Source organism: Mesocricetus auratus, unplaced genomic scaffold (assembly GCF_017639785.1).
Source record: "Mesocricetus auratus isolate SY011 unplaced genomic scaffold, BCM_Maur_2.0 Super-Scaffold_4256, whole genome shotgun sequence".
NCBI classification, from domain to species: Eukaryota; Metazoa; Chordata; class Mammalia; order Rodentia; family Cricetidae; genus Mesocricetus; species Mesocricetus auratus.
The window spans coordinates 115,054,733-115,076,008 of record NW_024429182.1 but is presented as its reverse complement, the minus strand read 5'-3'; the positions used below and the strand labels follow the sequence as shown (position 1 = coordinate 115,076,008).

Sequence of the window (21,276 nt, the reverse complement as noted above, 5' to 3'; positions counted from 1 at the left end):
TAAGAGTTAAAAGCAAGGAATCAGAGTATAAGAGACTGTGATGCAAACTATTACCTGGTACCCAGTAAATTTCACTCCTGGGTTATTTTCAATTTCCCATAATCCTTCATTAAATCCTTTCCGTTTGTTTGACTTCCCAAACTTGTCTTTGTATTCCTTATATGGGAAAAGGTCTTTAGGACCTAGAAATGCACTGCAGAGATAGATCAGAAATAGAACTGACATGCTGACCTTCAAACACAGGTATTTTAAATATCAGGATCAAATATGATGTCAAAGCACATTACAATAAACATATTTAAAGAATATATAAACCCTGTGGGTTGAGCACATATCACAAGATGCTTTAGAAACATATTTCAAAGCAATAAAAATGGAGTATGTAAAGCCAGCAACTCTAGACTGTACAATTTTGACTTTACATTAATATTACCAATATGCTTTGTTTAAAATTGTTTTCTAGTTACACAGGTAGAATTAGAGTTATTTACTTTGATTGTTTCAATCATCATTTTAAGCTAGTATTTATGTTAATCTTACTGTAGGTAAGAGTTTGTGAGACACAATAGGAATTCAAATACTGAAATAAAAATGATTCAATTCTGTATACTACTTTAGAATAATTAGTCAATATTATTTCTGTAAATTGGGTAAGAGGGAGGGGAAATGACAACCCAGAAGTAGCAAAGTAAACAGAATCATATCTAATTTAAATCTTTCTTAACTAAATTAATGGTAAGCATTAAAAAGTAGTTAAATTCTGTAGCTAGCAGAGTGGGGCACTCTAAAAAATCATTAACACATTATTTGTGAGTGAAATTTGAGACATTTCAAATGAAAGTTTTACCTATGAATTTAACAAATATCAGTTAAACACCTATAATGTGTCAGGCATTGTTGTAATGGTGTTGGGAATTTCACAAAGATTATGGAACATCCATTGCTGCCTTCAGGAAGCCTAGGTGCTGATAGTAGTGCTGAGAGTAGAACAATTAAAATGTAAACAAAATACATATTTCTTGTCTTCATTTCTTTTCCTGCTGCTATGATAAAACACCCTGACAAAGCAACTTAAGGAAGGGAGGGTTATTTGACTTACAATTGAGGTTATCATCCATCACTGTAGGGAAGGCAAGGGATCTGAAGCAGCGAGATACATCACATCCACAGTGTTGAGCAGAGAGCAAAGGATTAATACATGCACAATGATGCTCAACTCACTCCACTCTTTTTTTTTTTTTTTTGAGACAGGGTTTCTCTGTATTGTTTTGGAGGCTGTCCTGGAACTAGCTCTGTAGATCAATCAGGCTGGCCTCGAACTCACAGAGATCCACCTGCCTCTGCCTCCCGAGTGCTGGGATTAAAGGCGTGCCAAACCAACGCCTGGCAACTCACTCCACTCTTATAGTCAGAATCCATCTTAGGGAATAATGATCTCACAGTGGGTGGGTCTTTCTAGCTCAAATAACCAATTCAGAAAACCCCTCCCAGACATACCCACAAGACAACTTACTCTAGATAATCTCTCAATGAAACTCTTTCCCTGGTGAGTCTAGTTGGCAATCCAAACTAGCCATCCCAGATGGATAGACTAGGGATGACTTCTACAATTTTAGCTTTAAAGATTAGAGAATGTATCACCAGAAATTGAACATCCAAGTAAAGGAGGTGAAGGAATCAGCTGTGCTGTTGCCTGGGAAAGAACTATGTGTCTAAGAAACACAAAAGAGGTCAGTGCAGCTAGAATGAAACTAGCAACAATAAACGATTATGGATAAAGTTAGAGAGGTAACAGGTTAGTTAAAGATTATTTAGGGCCTTGGAGCTCACTGCAAAGTTTAATTAATAGGGGAAGCCACAAAAGGTTCTGAGATGTGTTAATAGCATCGTTTGGCTGTTATGTTGGAAAGCAAGCGAAGGTTAGGTACTAGGATGTAAGCAAGAAGTAACAGAAGGTTACTAAAATAAAGTAATGAAGAAACAGTCAAATCCAGAATTCATTCTTAGGAAAGAACCTTTGATGGAGAAGCTGAATTTGAGTATATCTTTAGGGTTTCAGAATGAGAAATAAGGAAGCTGGAGTTGTTATTTACTGAAATGTCATGATTTTTCTTTTTAAGGAAAAGATTTGGAATGAAGCTCATTGTTAGGTATAAAATCACAAATCCAAGTTAAGACACTCAAAAGAAGATATCAAGTAGGGAGTTGGAAAGATGGTTCTGGAGATTAAAGAAAACTATGGAGCTAGAGACAGGAATTTAGAAATCAGCAAAAGATAATACTGAAACCTTTCAGTCAACATGCTAAAATAATTCATAAATTTCATTTTATGACTGGATATAACAATGATCTCTCACACTGTCCAACTGATAAAAATTACTAACAACTCTGTTTATACTGTGTGTTGTTATACACTTATAATGCACACAGGAGGCAGAGGCAGGAGTTTAAGCCCATACTGGGCTATGTGAGATCCTGTTCATAAGGGAGAAGGAAAGACAGTTTTATCTAAGAATGTAATCTGGTAGTCAACCATAATCCAGGAAGACCACATGTGGTGGTTTCAAAGAAAATGGCCCCTAATGGGGGTGGTACTATTAGGAGGTGTGGCCTTGTTGGAGGAAGTATGTTATTGTGGAGGCAGTCTTGAGGTCTCACATATGCTTAAGCCACACCCAGTGTGGACACTTGGGTACTTCTCCAGCCTGCATGCCACCATGTCATACCATGACAATAATGGATTAAACCTCTGAAAATGTAAGCCACTCCAGTTAAATATTCTTCCTTTATGAAGTTGCCATGGTCATGGTGCCTCTTCACAGCAATAGAAACCCTAACTAAGACACCATGCATCCAAGAATATTTCCAAGCAGAAATTGGTCTTGATGGTTTAAAAAGAAAAAACACAAAGTTGAGTAATAGGGAAGGAGGTATGGGTCCAGGAAGAGTTGGGGAGGGGCAGTGAATATGCTCAAAACACAAAACCAAGAATAAAATTTGAGGGGTGGGTAGGTTGAAATCTTATTTGATGAACAACTTGAATATGAGAAAAAAAGGACACTGTGACAGACATTATTACTCTGGCTTTTGAGCTTCTACTATCATTGATCCATATATGCAGAGAAATAACTGGGCTAAGCTGTCTCAAGTTTGTATGTGACAGCTGGCAAAGTCTTTAAGGGCACCTCTCTACTTCCAGTGACTTACAGAATGCCTTACAAGACAAATACTTACCGAGGGAACAAAAGTAAACACATAATGTTAGTAAGTGGTGCATACAGTAGTGGTGTGATTTCTTTTTTAAATTAACTTCTGCCTTGTCCCAAAAATGTAACCAGATAATTTGGAACAGGTTATTCTAAGGAAAAATCAAAACAATGATATGCACATAAAATAAGGTCTGGAGTGAGATAAATAAAATACGTATTGTAAAGCATTATGTACTTACAGGTAAAACATGTACTCTAAGTTTTCTAGCAATCTAAGAAATAGCACATACACAGTATTTATTAGATGAAAATTGGGCTTGGGTTTAGCTTAGCTGTAGAGTTCTTGCCTCCTTGAGGATTGCAGCTATCCAGCAACACACACGCATGCATACAGGCACACATGCACACAGACACAGACAGACACAAAAACTCTGCACAAACAACCACAAAACTAAGCTAAAACAAACTCAAAACAATACCAAAAAGCCCTCACAAAACATTTATTTCCTGAAAGATACACACTATCTCTCACATAAGAAAATAATCTGTCTTCAGGACTTTATCCTGGTGCTTGTAAGATCTGAATGAAGTGATGGCAGAACGGGAGAAGCAGCAAGCTAAGATTCACACCAAACTCTGCTAACATTTAAATGAAAATGTACAGTCAGGGTGTGGCAAGACTGTCAATTATCCCCTAATGTCATCTCTTCTTTTTTCATTAACAGATTACTTCTCTCCTATTAGCAGTGTGTGGCCCCGTGACCAAATTCTTGTCAATGGAATGACTACAAGCGCAAGGGATCTATGGACCTTTCTTGCCATTTCCTTACAAGGCGTTCTTGTTTTTCACTCTTCTCTCCTTCCCTTTCCCTAGAAGATGCACCTGTACAACTGAAGCATGTTAATATTTAAAAATAAGCAAACAAGCTGTGTGTGAAGGCAAATGACTTTAACCTCAGCACTTAGGAGAAGCAGGGGGATTTCTGTGAGTACAAGGTCAATCTGGTCTACACAGCAAGGATCTCACAAACAAGCAAACAAGGAATGGCAGGGTCTGAGAGAGGGTGCTGAATTTGCTGGATAGATAGCAAATCTGTCTATCTACCCTGACCTGTGCCCACTTCTGTATTATTGAAAATAAATAAATAAATGCCTACATTACTTGAATCTATATATAACAAACATAATTAGAAAACCTTAGAAAGGCAGTAATGTGCTATAGGTCTAATGCTGGAAGAGCTTGGGAGAACATAAATTTGTCCTATAAAAAATGAGTGGAAGAAGCTTCTCTAACAGGGACATATACAGAGTTCCAGAAGGGGTAACTGGGAGTGTTAAGTCAATCACTGTAGGACTTTTCAAATGTCCTGAAAGGAGACCTTGGGTTGATAACCAATTCTTAGAATAGAAACAGAAATGGCATTCAAAGCAAAGATGTACTTTCAGTAATCAAGATTTCGATGAATAAACTTATTTTATGGTTTGAATTTGAAATGCCCCCTCTCCCCTGCTCATACGTTTGAACATTTAGTTCCCAGATGGTGATGCTAATTTGGGAAGTTGTGGAGTCTTATGAGGTGAGGCCTGAAAGATAGGTCATTAGAAACACACCTTTTAATCTATACCCATGTCTGCCCCGTGTCTTTTTCTACATGTTCTAGTCTGCCATGTAAAAACCTATCACGAAATATTCTTGCTGACACAGACTCCACTATGCCTTCCCTGCTATAATGAACTGAAATCCCCTGAAGCCACGAGGCAAAAGAAATATTTTCTTCCTAAAGTTGCTTCTGTTATAGTTTTTGTTACAACATGCAAAAATAAATAATACACCTTACAGTAATAAAAAGTGTTAAGTTTGGTTACATTGTAAGTGGGTTAATGACTTAACAACATATAAAATAGTATAGATCATGTATAAGTATATATTCTAGTGGAATCAAATTAGAGCTGTTAAAACTTTAAGCTATTTTGTTAACTTACGTTTCATGGGTACCAAAAAAGAAGATAGGATACTTGTTGGCTGGAGGCTTCACAGCTCCCTCTGGGAGTTCATCAATCTATTAAAGATAAATTAAGTTATGAAATAATGCTGTAAATACAATATAAACATAATTTTGATAATTTATGGCCAACTTCAAAATAATATTAGTGTAATAAAATTCTAAGTTTTTTCCTCAAATCTAGCAAAAATTATTCTAAACATCCTATTTGGCATACTGAAAAGTGTAAAATGGTTATATACACTATAACAATTTATTGAGGACAAACTACTTATTTCTTTTGACTCAACAGAATTACTCCTGGAAATCTGTTTTAATGAAATAAAAAACAGAGAAACAAAAGCTGTCCTTTTTAAAAGCAATGACAAACATATGTCCCTAGAGTATGTCTCAACATAGGATTTATGAGAACTAATAATGCATTATTATGTAATCATTGGTCTGGACCATGATGTTTCTCTCTCCATCCATGTAAGCCTTAAAGATACACATTTATTATTTCATTTCTATGTTCCATATTCTATAGCTTTTTATACCATTCCTAGTTATGTATCTGAACCATTTTTGGGGTTTTAAAAAAATAAAGATTAGTCAGATCTTTTCAAGATCTATGTTCAAGATTTTTCAACCACTGAGGTTGAAAACTTCATTCAGATAGAATAAGGTCCAAATTCCTTAGAACATCCCAAGAAATGGTCATTCTTCTCTTCATATCATGATTCAACATGATATGGAATTATTTATAAGCACACTACTTTTTAATTTGAGACATGGTTTCATATTGTAACTCGGGCTGGCCTGAAACTCACTTTGTATCCCAGGCTGTCTGGCAACTTGCAGTCCCCTAGCCTCTGTCTCCCGAGTGCTGGGGTTACAGATAAGCACCAGCATGCTATTTTCTTTCACAGTCATCTCTGATAGCTCAACTTCCCATTTTTCAGAGACATATATTGTTTAATTACAAAATGAATATTTGTTTATAATAACAAAATAAGCTACAAGAAGCATCAACATTTCCCAAAATGCTTACCTAGAAGTGGTTTCTAGTTACAATAGAGCTTTCCCATTCTACCCTGAAGAGTTCAACCCCTGCATTCACAAATGAGAGGCTCTAAAAGTTAAGATTAACATGGTAAATCTACCTGTTGGCCATGCTTTTCTCTGGAAGCTAAATATGGGTACAAGTCATGACCATAACTTACTAGCTGTATGATCTTGGGCTAATTACTCAACTGTAGTTTCTTCATTTCTTCACATGACACATATTGTTACAGTGACTATATATGAAAGGAAGTTTAGAATTCCTAACACTAGGTGCTCAATAAATAAATGATATAGTTATTATTACCATTAGCCTATAAGACTTTCTAGGGGCTATATCTTGTTTGTACGCATGCATGTGCATGAATGTGGAGGCCTGAGGCAGACAGCAGGTGCCTTTCTTCAATTGTTTTTAACCTTTATTTTTTGAAACATGGCCTCTCCCTGAACCTGAAGCTTACTGATTCCACCAGGCTGGACAGCCAATAAGCTGCAGGGATCTGCCTGTTTTTACTACACTAGGATCTGAACTCGGGCTCTCATGTTTCCCTACCAATAGTCATTTCATGAGCCCCTAAAGGCGCTATATCATATTTAAAATTTTATCCCTAATATTATTGTTTAAATATGGTCTGAGAGTACCCCCTCAATAGTTCATCTGTTGGAAGCTTGGTTCCCCAGTGGAGGGATATGAAGTAGTAATACTTCTACTGGAAGCTACTGGGAGGTTGTCCTGGGAAGAGATTATAGCAGTTCTTATAGGATCCCTGAGTAGTTTTTATCAAAGCCAGAGCTCAACTCCTAAATTACTCTGTCATTTTCTATCTTTCTATGAAGTGTTTCCCTCTTGATACATTTCTACCATTATGCTACTATTCATGTGATGTGATGAAGGGAACTAGTGACATGCTGTTTGGACTTTTAGCACCCACCCACAAACTGACTAATTCACTTATCTAAGTATGACAAATAGTGGTTATCAATCTTTGTTATCATATGGTAAAAAAAAAAATCTAAGATCATGAGCCTTACTAATCAGTCAGCAGGCAGGCTACACCCCCCTCCCAAACCCTGTAATCTACAAGTCCCACTCCGATCCCCAACCCACCCATCCCCTGTGACCTCAGCAGCTCCCTGAGACGCAAGCACTGTCTCCACGGATCAGATCAAGAGTCAGACACTGTCTGCACGGACTGGAGGATGAGATGGGCAGGCACCAATGCAAGAATACATTCAACAACCTAAAGAGCAATGTGGCAACACCAGAACCTGAATATCCCAACGAAGATCCCAACAAGGAAGAAAACCTTAAAAATAACTTTATGAAGATGATAGAGGCCCTTAAAGAAGAAATGAAAAATTCCCTTGAAGAAATGGAGGAAAAGAAAAAATTGGAAGAAATCAGTAAGTCCCTTAAAGAAAGCCAAGAAAAATAAGAAAAAAAATCAAACAAGTCCAAGACTTGAAAATTGAAATAGAGGCAATAAAGAAAACACAAACTGAGGGAATTCTGGAAATGGAAAATCGGGTAAATGAACAGGAATTACCGATGTAAGCATAACCAACAGAATCCAAGAGATGGAAGAGAAAATCTCAGGCATTGAAGATACAATAGAGAAAAATTCATCGGTCAAAGAAAACATTAAAGCCAACAAAGTCATAACACAAAACATCCAGGAAATTTGGGACACCATGAAAAGACCAAACCTAAGAATAACAGGAATAGAAGAAGAATACCAGCTCAAAGGCACAGAAAAGATATTCAAGAAAATCATAGAAGAAAACTTTCCCAACCTAAAGAAGGAAATGCCTATGAAGACACAAGAAGCTCACAGAAGTTTACAGAACACCAAACAGACTGGACAAAAAAAAAAAAAAAAGAAAGAAAGAAAGAAAAAAAAAGTCCTTTCTGCAAAGAAAAAAGGTCAAGTAACATATAAAGGCAGACCCATCAGAATAACACCTGATTTCTCAAAGCCAGAGGGTCCTGGACAGACAGACATGCAGACTTTAAGAGACCATGGATGCCAACCCAAACTACTATACCCAGCAAAACTTTCAATCACCACAGACCGAGAAAACATGATATTTCATGACAAAACCAGATTTAAACAATACCCATCCACAAATTCACCCCTACGAAAAGCACTATAAGGAAAACTCCAACCCAAGGAGGTTGGAGGTACCCAGGAAAGCACAAGCAATAGGTGATCCCACACTACAAAATTCTAAAAGAGGGAACCATACACACACCACTACCAAAAAATAACAGGAATTAACAATTACTGGTCATGAAATCACTTAATATGGATGAACTCAACTTACCTATAAAAAGACACAGGCTAACAGAATAGATACGAAAGTAGTATCCATCCATCTGCTGCATACAAGAAACCTACCTCAATTTCAAAGACAGACATTACCTCAGAGTAAAGGGCTGGGAAAAGACTTTCCAATCAAATGAACTTAAAAAGCAAGCTGGTGTAATACCTAACAAAATAGACTTCAAACTAAAGGTAATCAAAAGGGATGATGAGGGACATTTAATATTTATCACAGGAAAATCCCATCAAGAAGAAGTACCAATACTGAACATACATGCCCCAATACAAGGACACCCACATTTGTAAAAAGAAACATTACTAAAGCTTAAATCACACATCAAACCCCACACACTAATAATAGGAGACTTCAATAACCCACTCTCACCAGTAGACAGGTCTGACAGACAGAAAATTAACAGAGAAACAAGGGATCTAACAGATGTTATGACTCAAATGGGCTTAACAGACATCTACAGAACATTCCACCCAAAGGAATATACCCTTCTGCTCAGCATCCCATGGAACCTTCTCTAAAATTGACCACATACTCGGTCACAAAGCAAATCTCAACAGATACAAAAAAAATAGGGATAATCCCATGTATCTTATCGGGTCACCATAGCCTAAAGCTAGAATTCAACAACACAAATTCAAAAGGTTTACAAACTCATGGAAATGGAATAATGCTGAAGTAAATCACCCCTGGGTCAAAGAAGAAATAAAGAAGTTAAAGATGTCCTAGAATTCAATGAAAATGAATGTACAACATACCCAAACTTGCCAGGCATTGGTGGCGCATGCCTTTAATCCCAGCACTCGGTAGGCAGAGGCAGGCGAATCTCTGTGAGTTCAAGGCCAGCCTAGTCTACAGAGGGAGCTCCAGGACAGCCTCCAAAAAAGTACAGAGAAACCCTTACTCGGAAACAAAACAAAACAAAACAAAACGAAAAAACCAAAAAACCAAACCAAAACAAAAAACCATACCCAAACTTACGGGACACCCTGAAAGCAGTGCTAAGAGGAAAGTTCACAGCACTAAGTGCCTACATAAAGAAGTTGGAGAAATTCCACACCAGCAAATTAACAGAACACCTGAAAGCTCTAGAACAAAAAGAAGCAAACTCACCCTGGAGGAGGAGACAACAGGAAATAAACAAATTGAAGGCTGAAATCAGTAAGATAGGCCTGTATACAAGAACTTTAAGTCCCTAGAGAAAGAAATTGAAGAAGATATCAGAAAATGGAAAGATCTTCCATGCTTTTGGATAGGTAGGGTTAACATATTAAAAACAGCAATCTTACTAAAAGCAATCTACAGATTCAATGCAATCCCCATCGAAATCCCAACACAATTCTTCACAGACCTTGAAAGAACAATACTCAACTTCATATAGAAAAACAAAAAACCCAGAATAGCCAAAAACAATCCTATACAATAAAGGAACTTCCAGAGGCATCATCATCCCTGACTTCAAACTCTACTATAGAGCTATAGTAGTAAAAACAGCTTGATATTGGCATAAAAAAGACATATGAACCAATGAAATCAAATCAGAGACCCTGACATTAATCCACATACCTATGAACAACTGATTTTTGACAAAGAAGCCAAAATGGTACAACAGAAGAAGGAAAACTTCTTTAGCAAATGGTGCTGGTTTAATTGGAAGTCAACATATAGAAGATTGTAAATAGATCCACATCTACTGCCAAGCACAAAACTCAAATTCAAGTAGCTCAAGGATCTCAACATAAATCCAGCTATGTTGAACCCGAAAGAAGAGAAAGAGAAGAAGTCTTGAACACACTGGCACATTAGACCACTTCCTAAATGTAACACCAGTAGCATAGACACTGAGAACAATTAATAAATGGGACCTCCTAAAACTGAAAAGCTTCTGTAAGGCAAAGACACTGTTAATTAGACAAAAATGACAGCCTACAGAATAGAAAAAGATGTTCACCACCCCCATATCTCACCAAGGGCTGATCTTCAAAATATATAAAGAACTCAAGAAACTAGACATCAAAATACAAAATAATCCAATTTAAAAATGCAGAATTCTCACCAGAAGAATCTCAGATGGCCAAAAGACATTTAAAGAAGTGCACAACATCCTTAGTCATCAGTGAAATACAAATCAAAATGACTCTAAGATACCAACCTACACCTGCCAGAATGGTTAAGATAAAAAATACTGATGACAGCTTATGTTGGAGAAGATGTGGAGTCAGGGGAACACTCCTCCACTGCTGGTGGGAGTGCAAACTTGTCATTTTAGAAATCAGTATGGTGGTTTCTAAGAAAACTGGGAATCAACTCACCTCAAGACCCAGCCATACTACTCTTGGGCATATACTCAAAGAACACTCAATCATACCACAAGGACACTTGCTCAACAATGTTCATAGCAGCATTATTCCTAATAGCCAGAACCTGGAAACAACCTAGATGTTCCTCCATGGAAGAATGGATAAGGACAATGTGGTGTATTTACATAATGGAGTACTACTAAGCTGTAAAAAATGATTACCTTATGAAATTTGCAGGCAAATCGATGGAACTAGAAAAAGCCATCCTGAGTGAGGTAACCCAGACTCAGAAAGACAAACATGGTATGTATACACTCATAAGTGAATATTAAATGTAAAGCAAAGGATAACCAGAATACAATCCACAGCTCCAGAGAAAGTAGGTAACAAGGAGGACCCTGGAAAGGGAAATTAGATAAGCTCTACCGGGTAAACTGGGGGCAGGGTTGGTTGGTTGTGGTAAGGGGAATGAGAACACAAGGGAATGGGATGCTTGGGGCGGGGAGGTGATGCAGTGGAAGAGCAATGAAAGAGATACCTTAATAGAGACAGCCACTATGGGGTTAGGGAGAAACCTGGCACTAGGGTAACTCCCAAGAATCCACAAGGATGAACCCAGCTAACACTCCATGCAATAGTGGAGAGGATGCCTGAACTGGCCCACCTCTGTAACACCCCAACTATCATCATAGAGCCTTCATTCAGTAATTGATGGATGCAGAGATCCACAACCAAGAACCAGGCTGAGCTCTGGGAATCCAGTAGAAAAGAGAGAGAAGGAAATATATGAGCAAGGGAGGTCAAGATCATGGTGGAGAAATCTACAGAGACTGCTGAACCCAGCTCGTGGAAACTGTGAACTTTAGACTGACAGTTGTGGAGACTCCAGGAAACCAAACTAGGCCCTTCATATGTGGGAGACAGTTGTGAAGCTTGGACTATCTGAGGGGTCCCTGGCAGTAGGACCACAATACAAACTTGGTGCATGAGCTAGCTTGTTGGAGCCCATTCCCTATAGTAGGATGCCATGCTCAGCCTTAATGCATGGGAGAGGGGCCTGACCATTCCCCAACCTATTGTCCAAGCCAGACTTTATTAACTCCTCATGGAACCTCTTGCCCATGAGGAGGAGTGGGCTGGGGGAAAGTGGGAGGGGGAGGGATAACTGTGGTTGGAATATAAAATGAAATTTAAAAGAACAAATAAATTATAAAAAGCTAACATCATAAAATATCTCATGACTTTGTTAAGAAAAAGACCAAAAACAAATACTTTATGTTCATCATTGATTACAATTATATGAATGTATTTTTATAGACAGACTATAAAAATATAAACATCTAAGTGTGAGATCAGTGGATTAAAAGGAGAAAAATTTTCCCTTTTCAATTTCCTTTTTGTTGCCACAATTTATATCAGAGGACTATAATTACCATTATATAAACAGAAAATTTCTTGTATTTCTTTACTGCTGCTTTTTAATCAAAGCCCTGAAGATCGGAGTGTGGGTGATGATGGTGCATCTCTTTAATTCCAGCACTCAGGAGGCAGAGGCTGACAGATCTCTGTAAGTTTGAGGCCAGTCTACTTTAGAGGGCTGTTTCAAGGACAGCCAAAGCTACACAAAGAAACCCATGTCGGTGGCACAAGTCTTTAATCCCAGCTCTTGGGAGGCAGAGGCAGGCGAATCTCCATGAGTTTGAGGCTAACCTGGTCTACAGAGTGAGTTCCAGGACAGCTACAGCAGTTACACAGAAAAACCATGTCTTGCAAAACAAACAAAAACCCTGTCATTTCAGTGTGAAGAATTTTGCCTCGTTTATTTCTGAAAATTAAAAAAAAATCAGATGACCAGATTTTCTGATTGCAACATGTTCCCAAATTAGTCTGCTGATTGTAAACAATCTTACAGCCAGCCAACACATACATGAGCTGTATTTTTACTCCCCAGGAATCAGTGTTTTAAGAAGCATCTTGGTGATTTTGACACACACTGAAAGACTTACCAGCCTCTTGTGGTTTTTGTGGATGAGCTGTGGTGTTGTATTAACATGAAAGTCCTCTAAAGCTTCAGGTTTTTTGTATTAGGACTGCAAAAGTGTATAAATGCAAGCTTGTTTTCCTAATTCTTTAATTAAGTACTGTTAAATATGTAGCCTTTTAGAAAAAAACTGTTACTGGAAACTGGAAACTCACAAGCATTTTAAAAATAGGAATCAAATTCCAGGAGTCAAAATGAATTATGGAACAGGCCAGACTGGGTTGACACAAAAGCAGGCATTTGCCTGCTGAATATAATCACTATTGTGTGATATAGCAGATGTTTTGCTATTTAAAATAAGATGGGGTTTTTGCCGGGCGTTGGTGGCGCATGCCTTTAATCCCAGCACTCGGGAGGCAGAGGCAGGAGGATCTCTGTGAGTTTGAGGCCAGTCTGGTCTACAAGAGCGACTTCCAGGACAGCCTCCAAAACAATACAGAGAAACCTTGTCTCGAAAAACAAACAAAAAACCAAATAAATAAATAAATAAATAAGATGGGGTTTTCTTGTGAACTTTTAAATTTTCTTACACTACTGTGAAGCTAGTATTATTTCAACATGTTTAAAATTAAGGAAAATGTTAGCCGGGCGTTGGTGGCGCATGCCTTTAATCCCAGCACTCGGGAGGCAGAGGCAGGAGGATCTCTGTGAGTTCGAGGCCAGCCTGGTCTACAAAGCGAGTCCAGGACAGCCTCCAAAGCTACAGAGAAACCCTGTCTCGAAAAACCAAAAAAAAAAAAAAAAAAGGAAAATGTTAACAAATTGCAATTCTGAGGTTTTTTGGTTTTTCTTTGTAGCTCTCACGAGGTAGTCCACACTGGCTTCAGACTCAATTATCTGCTTGACTAGGCTTTCTGAGTGCTGAGATTACAGGCATGCTCTACACACTTAGCTCCTCACAATTACTTTCCTCTGTGTGTAACTATGCACACCTACGCAGAGGCCAGGAGGCCACAGGGTGTCTTCCTCTATTGCTTCATTTTACTCCTTCAAGATAGGGTCTTTTACTGAACATAGAGTTCACTAGTTTTGTTTTTTGTTTTTTGAGACAGGCTCTCTCTATGTAGCTTTGGTTGGCCTGGAACTCACTATGTAGACCAGGCTGGCCTCAAACTCAGAGATCCTCCTATCTCTGCCTTCAGAGTGTTAGTACTCAAGGCATGCACCACCACACCCAACATTAGATTTGTTTTTTTTTTTTTTTTTTTTTGGTTTTTTTACGAGACAGGGTTTCTCTGTATTGTTTTTTGGAGGCTGTCGGTCGAGCCCAGCCTCGAACTCACAGAGATCCGCCTGCCTCTGCCTCCCGAGTGCTGGGATTAAAGGCGTGCGCCACCACCGCCGGGCTAGATGATAAGATTTGAAAGCTCAACAACATCTGATATAATGAGGAGGGCCTCTACTGGACTAGTTGACAGCTCTCCGAACTTGTTCCCATGGATACACCCCTCATACAAAGAATCTTTTCCAGTCAAAAGCAGCAGGTAGCACAGCTCCTGTTAGCCCTGAGTAGCAACATTCAGTTGTCTGTCAAACCCTGAAATTATTCTAACAGCCAAACAAATCCTCCTGTGGTAACCAATGGTACCTGATCCTACTGAAACTATGATCCCTGTTTTACACTGTCCACTGCTTCTGAGTAGAACCATTGGCCCTGTGTAGTGTATGGTCTTTTCTTCACTCCAGGTTTTGAGTAATGCAATTAATAATCTGTTGCCTCTCACATCTGCCCAGCATTGGGTGTTTAGTCATCCCCACAACTATACAGTGGGAATTTCTCCTTCACTGGGGGAATGAATTAGTGATTAAAATGCACCAACATGAGGGAAACATAATCATGACATGGAGATCAAGGTATTCCACACGTGGCTCTAATTGAGTAAGTTGTGTGCTTATTCATTCTGAGAGGGGAGTTGGTGGCGGAGAGTGATAATATGGTGAAGGGTCAGATGTCCTAAGGGGCAGAGCCTAGGGAAAGAAAGACACTAAGGCATCTCTCTGGGCAAGATCTTTTTTCTCAGAAGTGACCATGCTCAACTCTTTTACTTCATTCAAATACATGTTCAGCTTCTTGAGAAAGACACCTTCACAACCTACTTAAAAAAAAAAAAAAGCCACTTCTTTCCCTATCATTCTTTCCCCTTCTGCTTTATCATTTTAAGCACTTTTCTGACATATGAATGTATGTTTGTATATCTGTCTCTTGACACTGAAATAATCTGTTAAAGAAGTTTTGTTTTACTCACTACTTTAACCCCACTACATACAGCAGTGTCTGAATGGTACAAGTTTTTAGTTGAGTCCTAACTCTAAGTACTGTGTGTCTGAAAAGGGTAGAGATAAACAAAGCGCTGAGTGAGGGTTGGGTTGGAAGACAGCTCAGAGGGCGAAAGTGTCTGCTGCCCAAGCCGGGCAACATGAATGAGTTCCATTCCAGGAACTCACAAAAGAAGGAGGGATCTAGCCGGGCGGTGGTGGTGCACGCCTTTAGTCCCAGCACTCGGGAGGCAGAGGCAGGCGGATCTCTGTGAGTTCGAGGCCGGGCTGGACCGACAGCCTCCAAAACAATACAGAGAAACCTTGCCTCGTAAAACCCCCCCCCAAAAAAAGGAGGGATCTGCCTCCAGAAAGTTGTTCTCTAATCTCTATGCATGCTGTGGCATATGCACACGTATCCTCACACATGCAGAATTTCTTTTTTGATATAGGTTCTTCCTATGTTTCTTAGGGTTGTCTCAAACTTGCAGTTCTCCTATGTCAGCCTCCTGACTGATTAGGACTGCACGCACATGTCACTGTATAAAGCAGGCATTACTTGTTTGTTAAAACTACTAATCATTTTCCTTTGTGGCTTCTGAGTTTGGATCTTGCTTAAGGACCTTTCCTAGTGCAAATTTACGAAAACATTTCTCATGTTTTCCCTACCGTTGCCTTCCTTATTTATTTAGAGACAGGGTTTCATTCTGACCTTAAACTTAACAATCTTCCTGCCTCAGCATCCCAAGTGCTTGGATTATAGGTATGAATTACAATGTTAGGCTATTTTTGTTGTTTCAATGAATTGTTTATTAACCTAGAAATGTGTCTGAAACTGGACACAGGGAAATGGACAAAACACAGACAAGTACTAGTAACGCAAGTTACTATGAATATTTAAGAAATTGGTACTATTCCCTATATTGTAAAATTTAAAAAACACACCACAGTCTAACAATTCTACTGTAGCAAACAGTCTATACTGTGGAAGAGGCTGAAAACATAAAGAAACCAGTATGTTCATTGGAGCTTTCCAACCCAAAGAAATATAAGACCATTAGCATAGGTAGAAATGGTTAAATAAATAAATATTAAATAGTATATATTACTGTAAGCCCTCATAGACCATATAGTCACAATCTGTTATGTACTGACTTGAAAAGCTAGTAATTTATCAAAGTCAAGTGGATACACACTGAAAAAAAAGATAATCCAATAAAACTCTGTGCGTGCTTGTTTAAACATAAAACATCAGAGAGGACGTCTACCAGTTACGTCTGTAGGGTAGGTACAATTTTGTATTTATATTACAAATTTATATTTTCTTTTGAATAAAAAACACAGGTACACAAAATGGTGATATTTCGCACTAGCTTCATGGAATTCTCAATAAAGAATGGTTAGACAACATATCATGTCCCAAGGACTATTCTTGATCTACATGTGCCAAGGACTATTTCTTAGTCAAGCTTTCTAAGGACAGAGCCAATAAAACCTCTGTCTGACTGGATAGAATACCTTTTCCCACTGTAGACAGCTTTTAGAGCCTCCGATTCGACACAAGATTGGAATTTTAAAGAATCTTTATTCCACTGTAGATTGGGGGTGGGGGAGGCCACAGCAGGTAGTCTGCTGCAGAGCTGGGGATAAGATTGAGGTATTTATTGGTTTTGAGCGAGCTGAGGGAAGAAGTGAAAATCTGCAGTTCCTCTACTTGCTTCCCTGGTCAGAGTGCCTTTGGGCTCCTGCTGGAGTTGGGGGCTAGGATAAAGCAATGGGGGTGATTTAGGAGGGAAAGATCTGTGTGATTCACTTGAGATTGGGACAGCAGGAAAGGGAAGCCTCAGCAGGTAGTCTGCTAAAGAGCTAGGGATGAGACTCAAAGCAATTCCACTAAAATCAGGAACAAGACAAGGTTGTCCACTCTCTTCATACCTATTCAACACAGTACTTGAAATCTTAGCTAGAGCAACAAGACAACTGAAGGAGATCAAGGGGATACAAATTGGAAAGGAAGAAGTCTAAATATCTTTATCAAAGTATCATTATTTGCAGGTGATATGATAGTACAAATGAGTGATCCTAAAAATTCTACTAGACAACTCCTATAGCTGATAAACACCTTTCAGCCAAGTAACTGGATACAGGATTAACTCATAAGAATCAGTAGCCCTGCCAGACGGTGGTGGCACACGCCTTTAATCCCAGCACTCGGGAGGCAGAGGCAAGTGGATCTCTGTGAGTTTGAGGCCAGCCTGGTCTACAGAGTGAGTTCTAGGACAGCCTCCAAAACAATACAGAGAAACCCTGTCTCGAAAAACAAACAAAAACAAACAAACAAAAAGAATCAGTAGCCCTATACTCAAATGACAAATGGATTGAGAAAGAAATAAGTGAAGTAATACCCTCAAAGAAATGGGTTAACACTAACCAAGCAAATGAAAGACTTGTATGATAAAAACTTTAACACTGAAGAAAGAAGCTTAAATACTTGTGGATTGGTAGAATTATCATAGTAAAGATTGCCATCCTACTGAAAGCAATCTACAGATTCAATGCAATCCCCATTAAAATCCCAATACAATTCTTCATAGATTCAAAGGACAATTTTCTACTTCATATGAAAACAAACAAAAATCCCAAGGTAGCTAAAACAATCCTGAATAATAATTCTGGAGTTACCACAACCCCCAATTTCAAGTTATATTACAGAGGTATAGTAATAAAAACAGCATGGCACTGGTACAAAAGCAGACACCCTGATCAATGGAATTGAATTGAAGACCCAAACGTAAATCTACACACCTATGGACACCACATTTTTGATTAAGCAGCTAGAAATATACTCTGAAACAAACAAATAAACAACAAAAAACACCTTCAACAAACGATGCTGATCAAACTGGGCAGCTGCATGCAGAAGAATCCAAGCAGGTCCAAACTCATCACCCTGCACAAAACTCAACCCCAAATGAATCAAAGCACTGAGTGAAGAGACCAGACCCTCATCCAGGCCCCTGCTTTGACAGCCATAACAGGCTAAAGAAAAGACAAAGGGCCCCTAACTCAGCAACATGTGCTGAGTTCCCAAACTTGCCCTAATCACTAAGGGAGCCAGTACATGTGGTAAGGAACCAATCAGAAGTTAGCTGGCGAGCTCTGGATGTGCTTTGCGGTAACAGTGACCCTAGGAGGGCCTATAGACCATAGCAACCATTCCTGCAGGTGAAGTTGACCAATCAAAACAGGACAGGTCCCCCAGCCCAGAGGTGCACCAATCCTGAGACTGTTGCTATGCAACTAGTGGACCCCCAGACACTCTCCTTGCTCTACCCCAATATATTCCCTACCCCATGGTCCTCCAGGTCCTTCTTGCTCCACCCACTGTGTCTGATGGACGGAGGACCCATGTTAATACAGTTAACTTGTTAATTAATTAAAGACTCTTTGTTTTTGCATTGGGTTGGTTCTCTTGGTGATTTGAAGGTTCAGAATTTGGGCACAAAACAAGATACAATGAACCTGATAGAGGAGAAAGTAGGGAATAGCTTTGAACTCATTGCCAAGAGAAAAGACTATCTGAGCAGACCACCTTTAGCATAGGCACTAAGATCAGCAATTAATAAATAAATGGGGCCTCATGAAACCGAAAAGCTTCTGCATGGCAAGGAGCCATCACTTGTACAAATTGGCAGCCTATCAAAAGGGGATTTTTTTAGAAAATCAACTACACATCTGATAGACTCAATATCCAAAATACATAAAGAACTCAAAAACTAGATATCAAGAAACAACCTAATTAAAAATGGTGTACAGATTTAAACAGAATTCTCAAAAGAGGAAATTCAAGTGGTTGATAAACACTAAAGACATCCTTAGTTGTCATAGGGTTACTACTGGGAGGAAACTCCATGACTAGAGCAAACCGGACGAAAGGATTTACTTGGCTTACACTCCCATATCACTGTTCACTACCAAAGGAAGTCAGGACAGGAACTCAAAAGCAGGAACCTGGAGGCAGGAGCTGATGCAGGGGCCATGGAGGGTGCCGCTTACTGACTTGTGCCTCATGGCTTGCTCAGCCTGCTTTCTTATAAAACACAGGACCACCAACCCAAGATGGCACCACCCAAAATGGGCTGGGCCCTCCCCCACCTATCACTAATTAAGAAAGTGGCCTACAGCCTTGATCTTATGGAGGTATTTTCTCAATTGGGGTCCTTCCTTTCAGGTAATTCTAGCTGTGAAAAAGGAATAACCATCCACTGCTGGTGTGAGTGTAAACTTGTACAGCCACTATGGAAATTGTACATCAGCTCATCATAAAGATGGAAATAGATCTGGCTCAAGATCCAGCTATAGCACTCCTGAGCATATACCCAAACAACACTTCGTTCTACTAGAGACACTTTATCAAACATGTTCATTGCTGCTCTACTCATAATACCCAGAAAGTGGAAATCACTTAGATGTCCCACAACTGAAGAATGGATAAAGAGTATATGGTACATTAACACATCAGAGTATTACTCAACCGTTAAAAAAATTGAATCATGAAATTTTGTAGGCAAAAAGACAGACCAAGAAAAAAAGTCATCCTGAGTGAGGTATCTCAGAGCCAGAAAGACTAATATGGTAAGTATTCACTTATATGTGAATATTAGCTATTAAGTCAATGATAACCAAACTACAATCTGAAGAACCAGAGGTTAGTTATAAAGAAAGGGATTAGGGGAGACAAATAGATCTCATTAAATAAAGGAAACAGAATAGCTATGGATGAGAGGGGTCTGAAACAGGGAGGATCAAGTGGGTAGGGACAGAAGGAGATGAAGGTGTGGAATAGAAGGAGAGCCAGCTAAAACTACGGGCCATTGAGGGGTAGTGTGGAAACCTAAAACAGAAAAAGCCTCCTAAACTATTTGCATATATGAAGGTGATCTAAATAAAATCACCAAATAATGGGGAGACAGAGCCCAAACTGGCCATCTCTTGTTACCAAATAAAGCTTCCAATACCAGGATTGGGTTACATCTAATTAAGTTGTTGGCCAAAAGGGTCACATGGGAATCACTAAATAACCCAGGCTATTGCCAAAATAATAGCTTGCTCTCCATAAATTGATGGCCAGGCCCCACTGCTGAAGGTAACACCTACACAACTCACTGAACATGGAGAAGTTGAACTGGTACCTATATAAAGCCTCCATCCTGCATGCTACTTTAAGAGAAATGTAAACACCAAGCCAGCTACAAAACCTTTGATCTACAATGCTGTCTGCCTACAACATATGCTAGGGCAATGGTGGCACAAAGCTTGTGGGAGCAACCAACCAACATCTAATTTGATTTAAGGCACGCGCCACGAGATGAACCACTATTCGCTGCTTGGGTGACTACACCTGAAACTGGGGAGCTAGGGACCTATGGTAAAATCAAATAATACTGTTCTCAAAAAAAAAGTAGCAATAAAATTATCCTTAATGACATTCTGCTATACTCATAGATCAGGGCTCAGCTATCATCAGGGAATAAGTACAGAGACCTACAGCCACACTATGCAGAGAGTGAGAGACCTTGGAACACACTAAGTGGGATACCTCCATCAAAACCCTCCTCTTGGGGCTCAGGGAACCCTGTGGAAGAGGAGGCAGAAAGAGCGTAAGAGAACAAGACCCTCTACATCAACATGATCACAGTGACTAAGAAAGCAAGCACAGACCCTGCACAGGTCCACATCAGGTCCTTTGCATATATATCATGGCTTCCATTTTAATGTTTCTATGGGAGTCCTCGTGTGTGAATGAGTGGGTCTGTTTCTTGAAACTTCTCTCAAGCTGTTTCCTTTTGCTTGCTTGTTCTGTCCAATCCCTATGTGTTAGTTTTTGTTTTATACTTTAGTGCAATTAAAAAAAAAAGAATCTTTATTTCTAGGAACTTTCCAGCTTCCCAGGCAGGATTCTAGGCTGGCCTTCCTCCAGTGAAATTTTCCTAACCATAGGCAAGATTTTCCATAGGACATTTTAATAGGGGAAAGAACCTAATATTTTATTCTGATCTTTGAGTGTCCTCTCACTAAAATTTTAGATA

At 39.1% G+C, this 21,276-nt stretch overlaps 1 protein-coding gene across 2 annotated transcripts in view; it reads right to left on the bottom strand.

Annotated features, from left to right (window-relative positions):
- The window catches only part of Hdgfl3 (HDGF like 3), a 71,950-nt gene that overhangs the window by 30,975 nt on the left and 19,699 nt on the right, over positions 1–21,276 (bottom strand). For both annotated transcript variants that reach the window (XM_040729293.1, XM_005077841.4), the window contains exons 2-3: positions 5,193–5,269; positions 55–193 (exon numbers count right to left, since the gene is read on the bottom strand). In XM_040729293.1, coding sequence (XP_040585227.1) covers positions 55–193; positions 5,193–5,269 — 216 coding nt within the window. The remainder of the gene's footprint in view (positions 1–54; positions 194–5,192; positions 5,270–21,276) is intronic.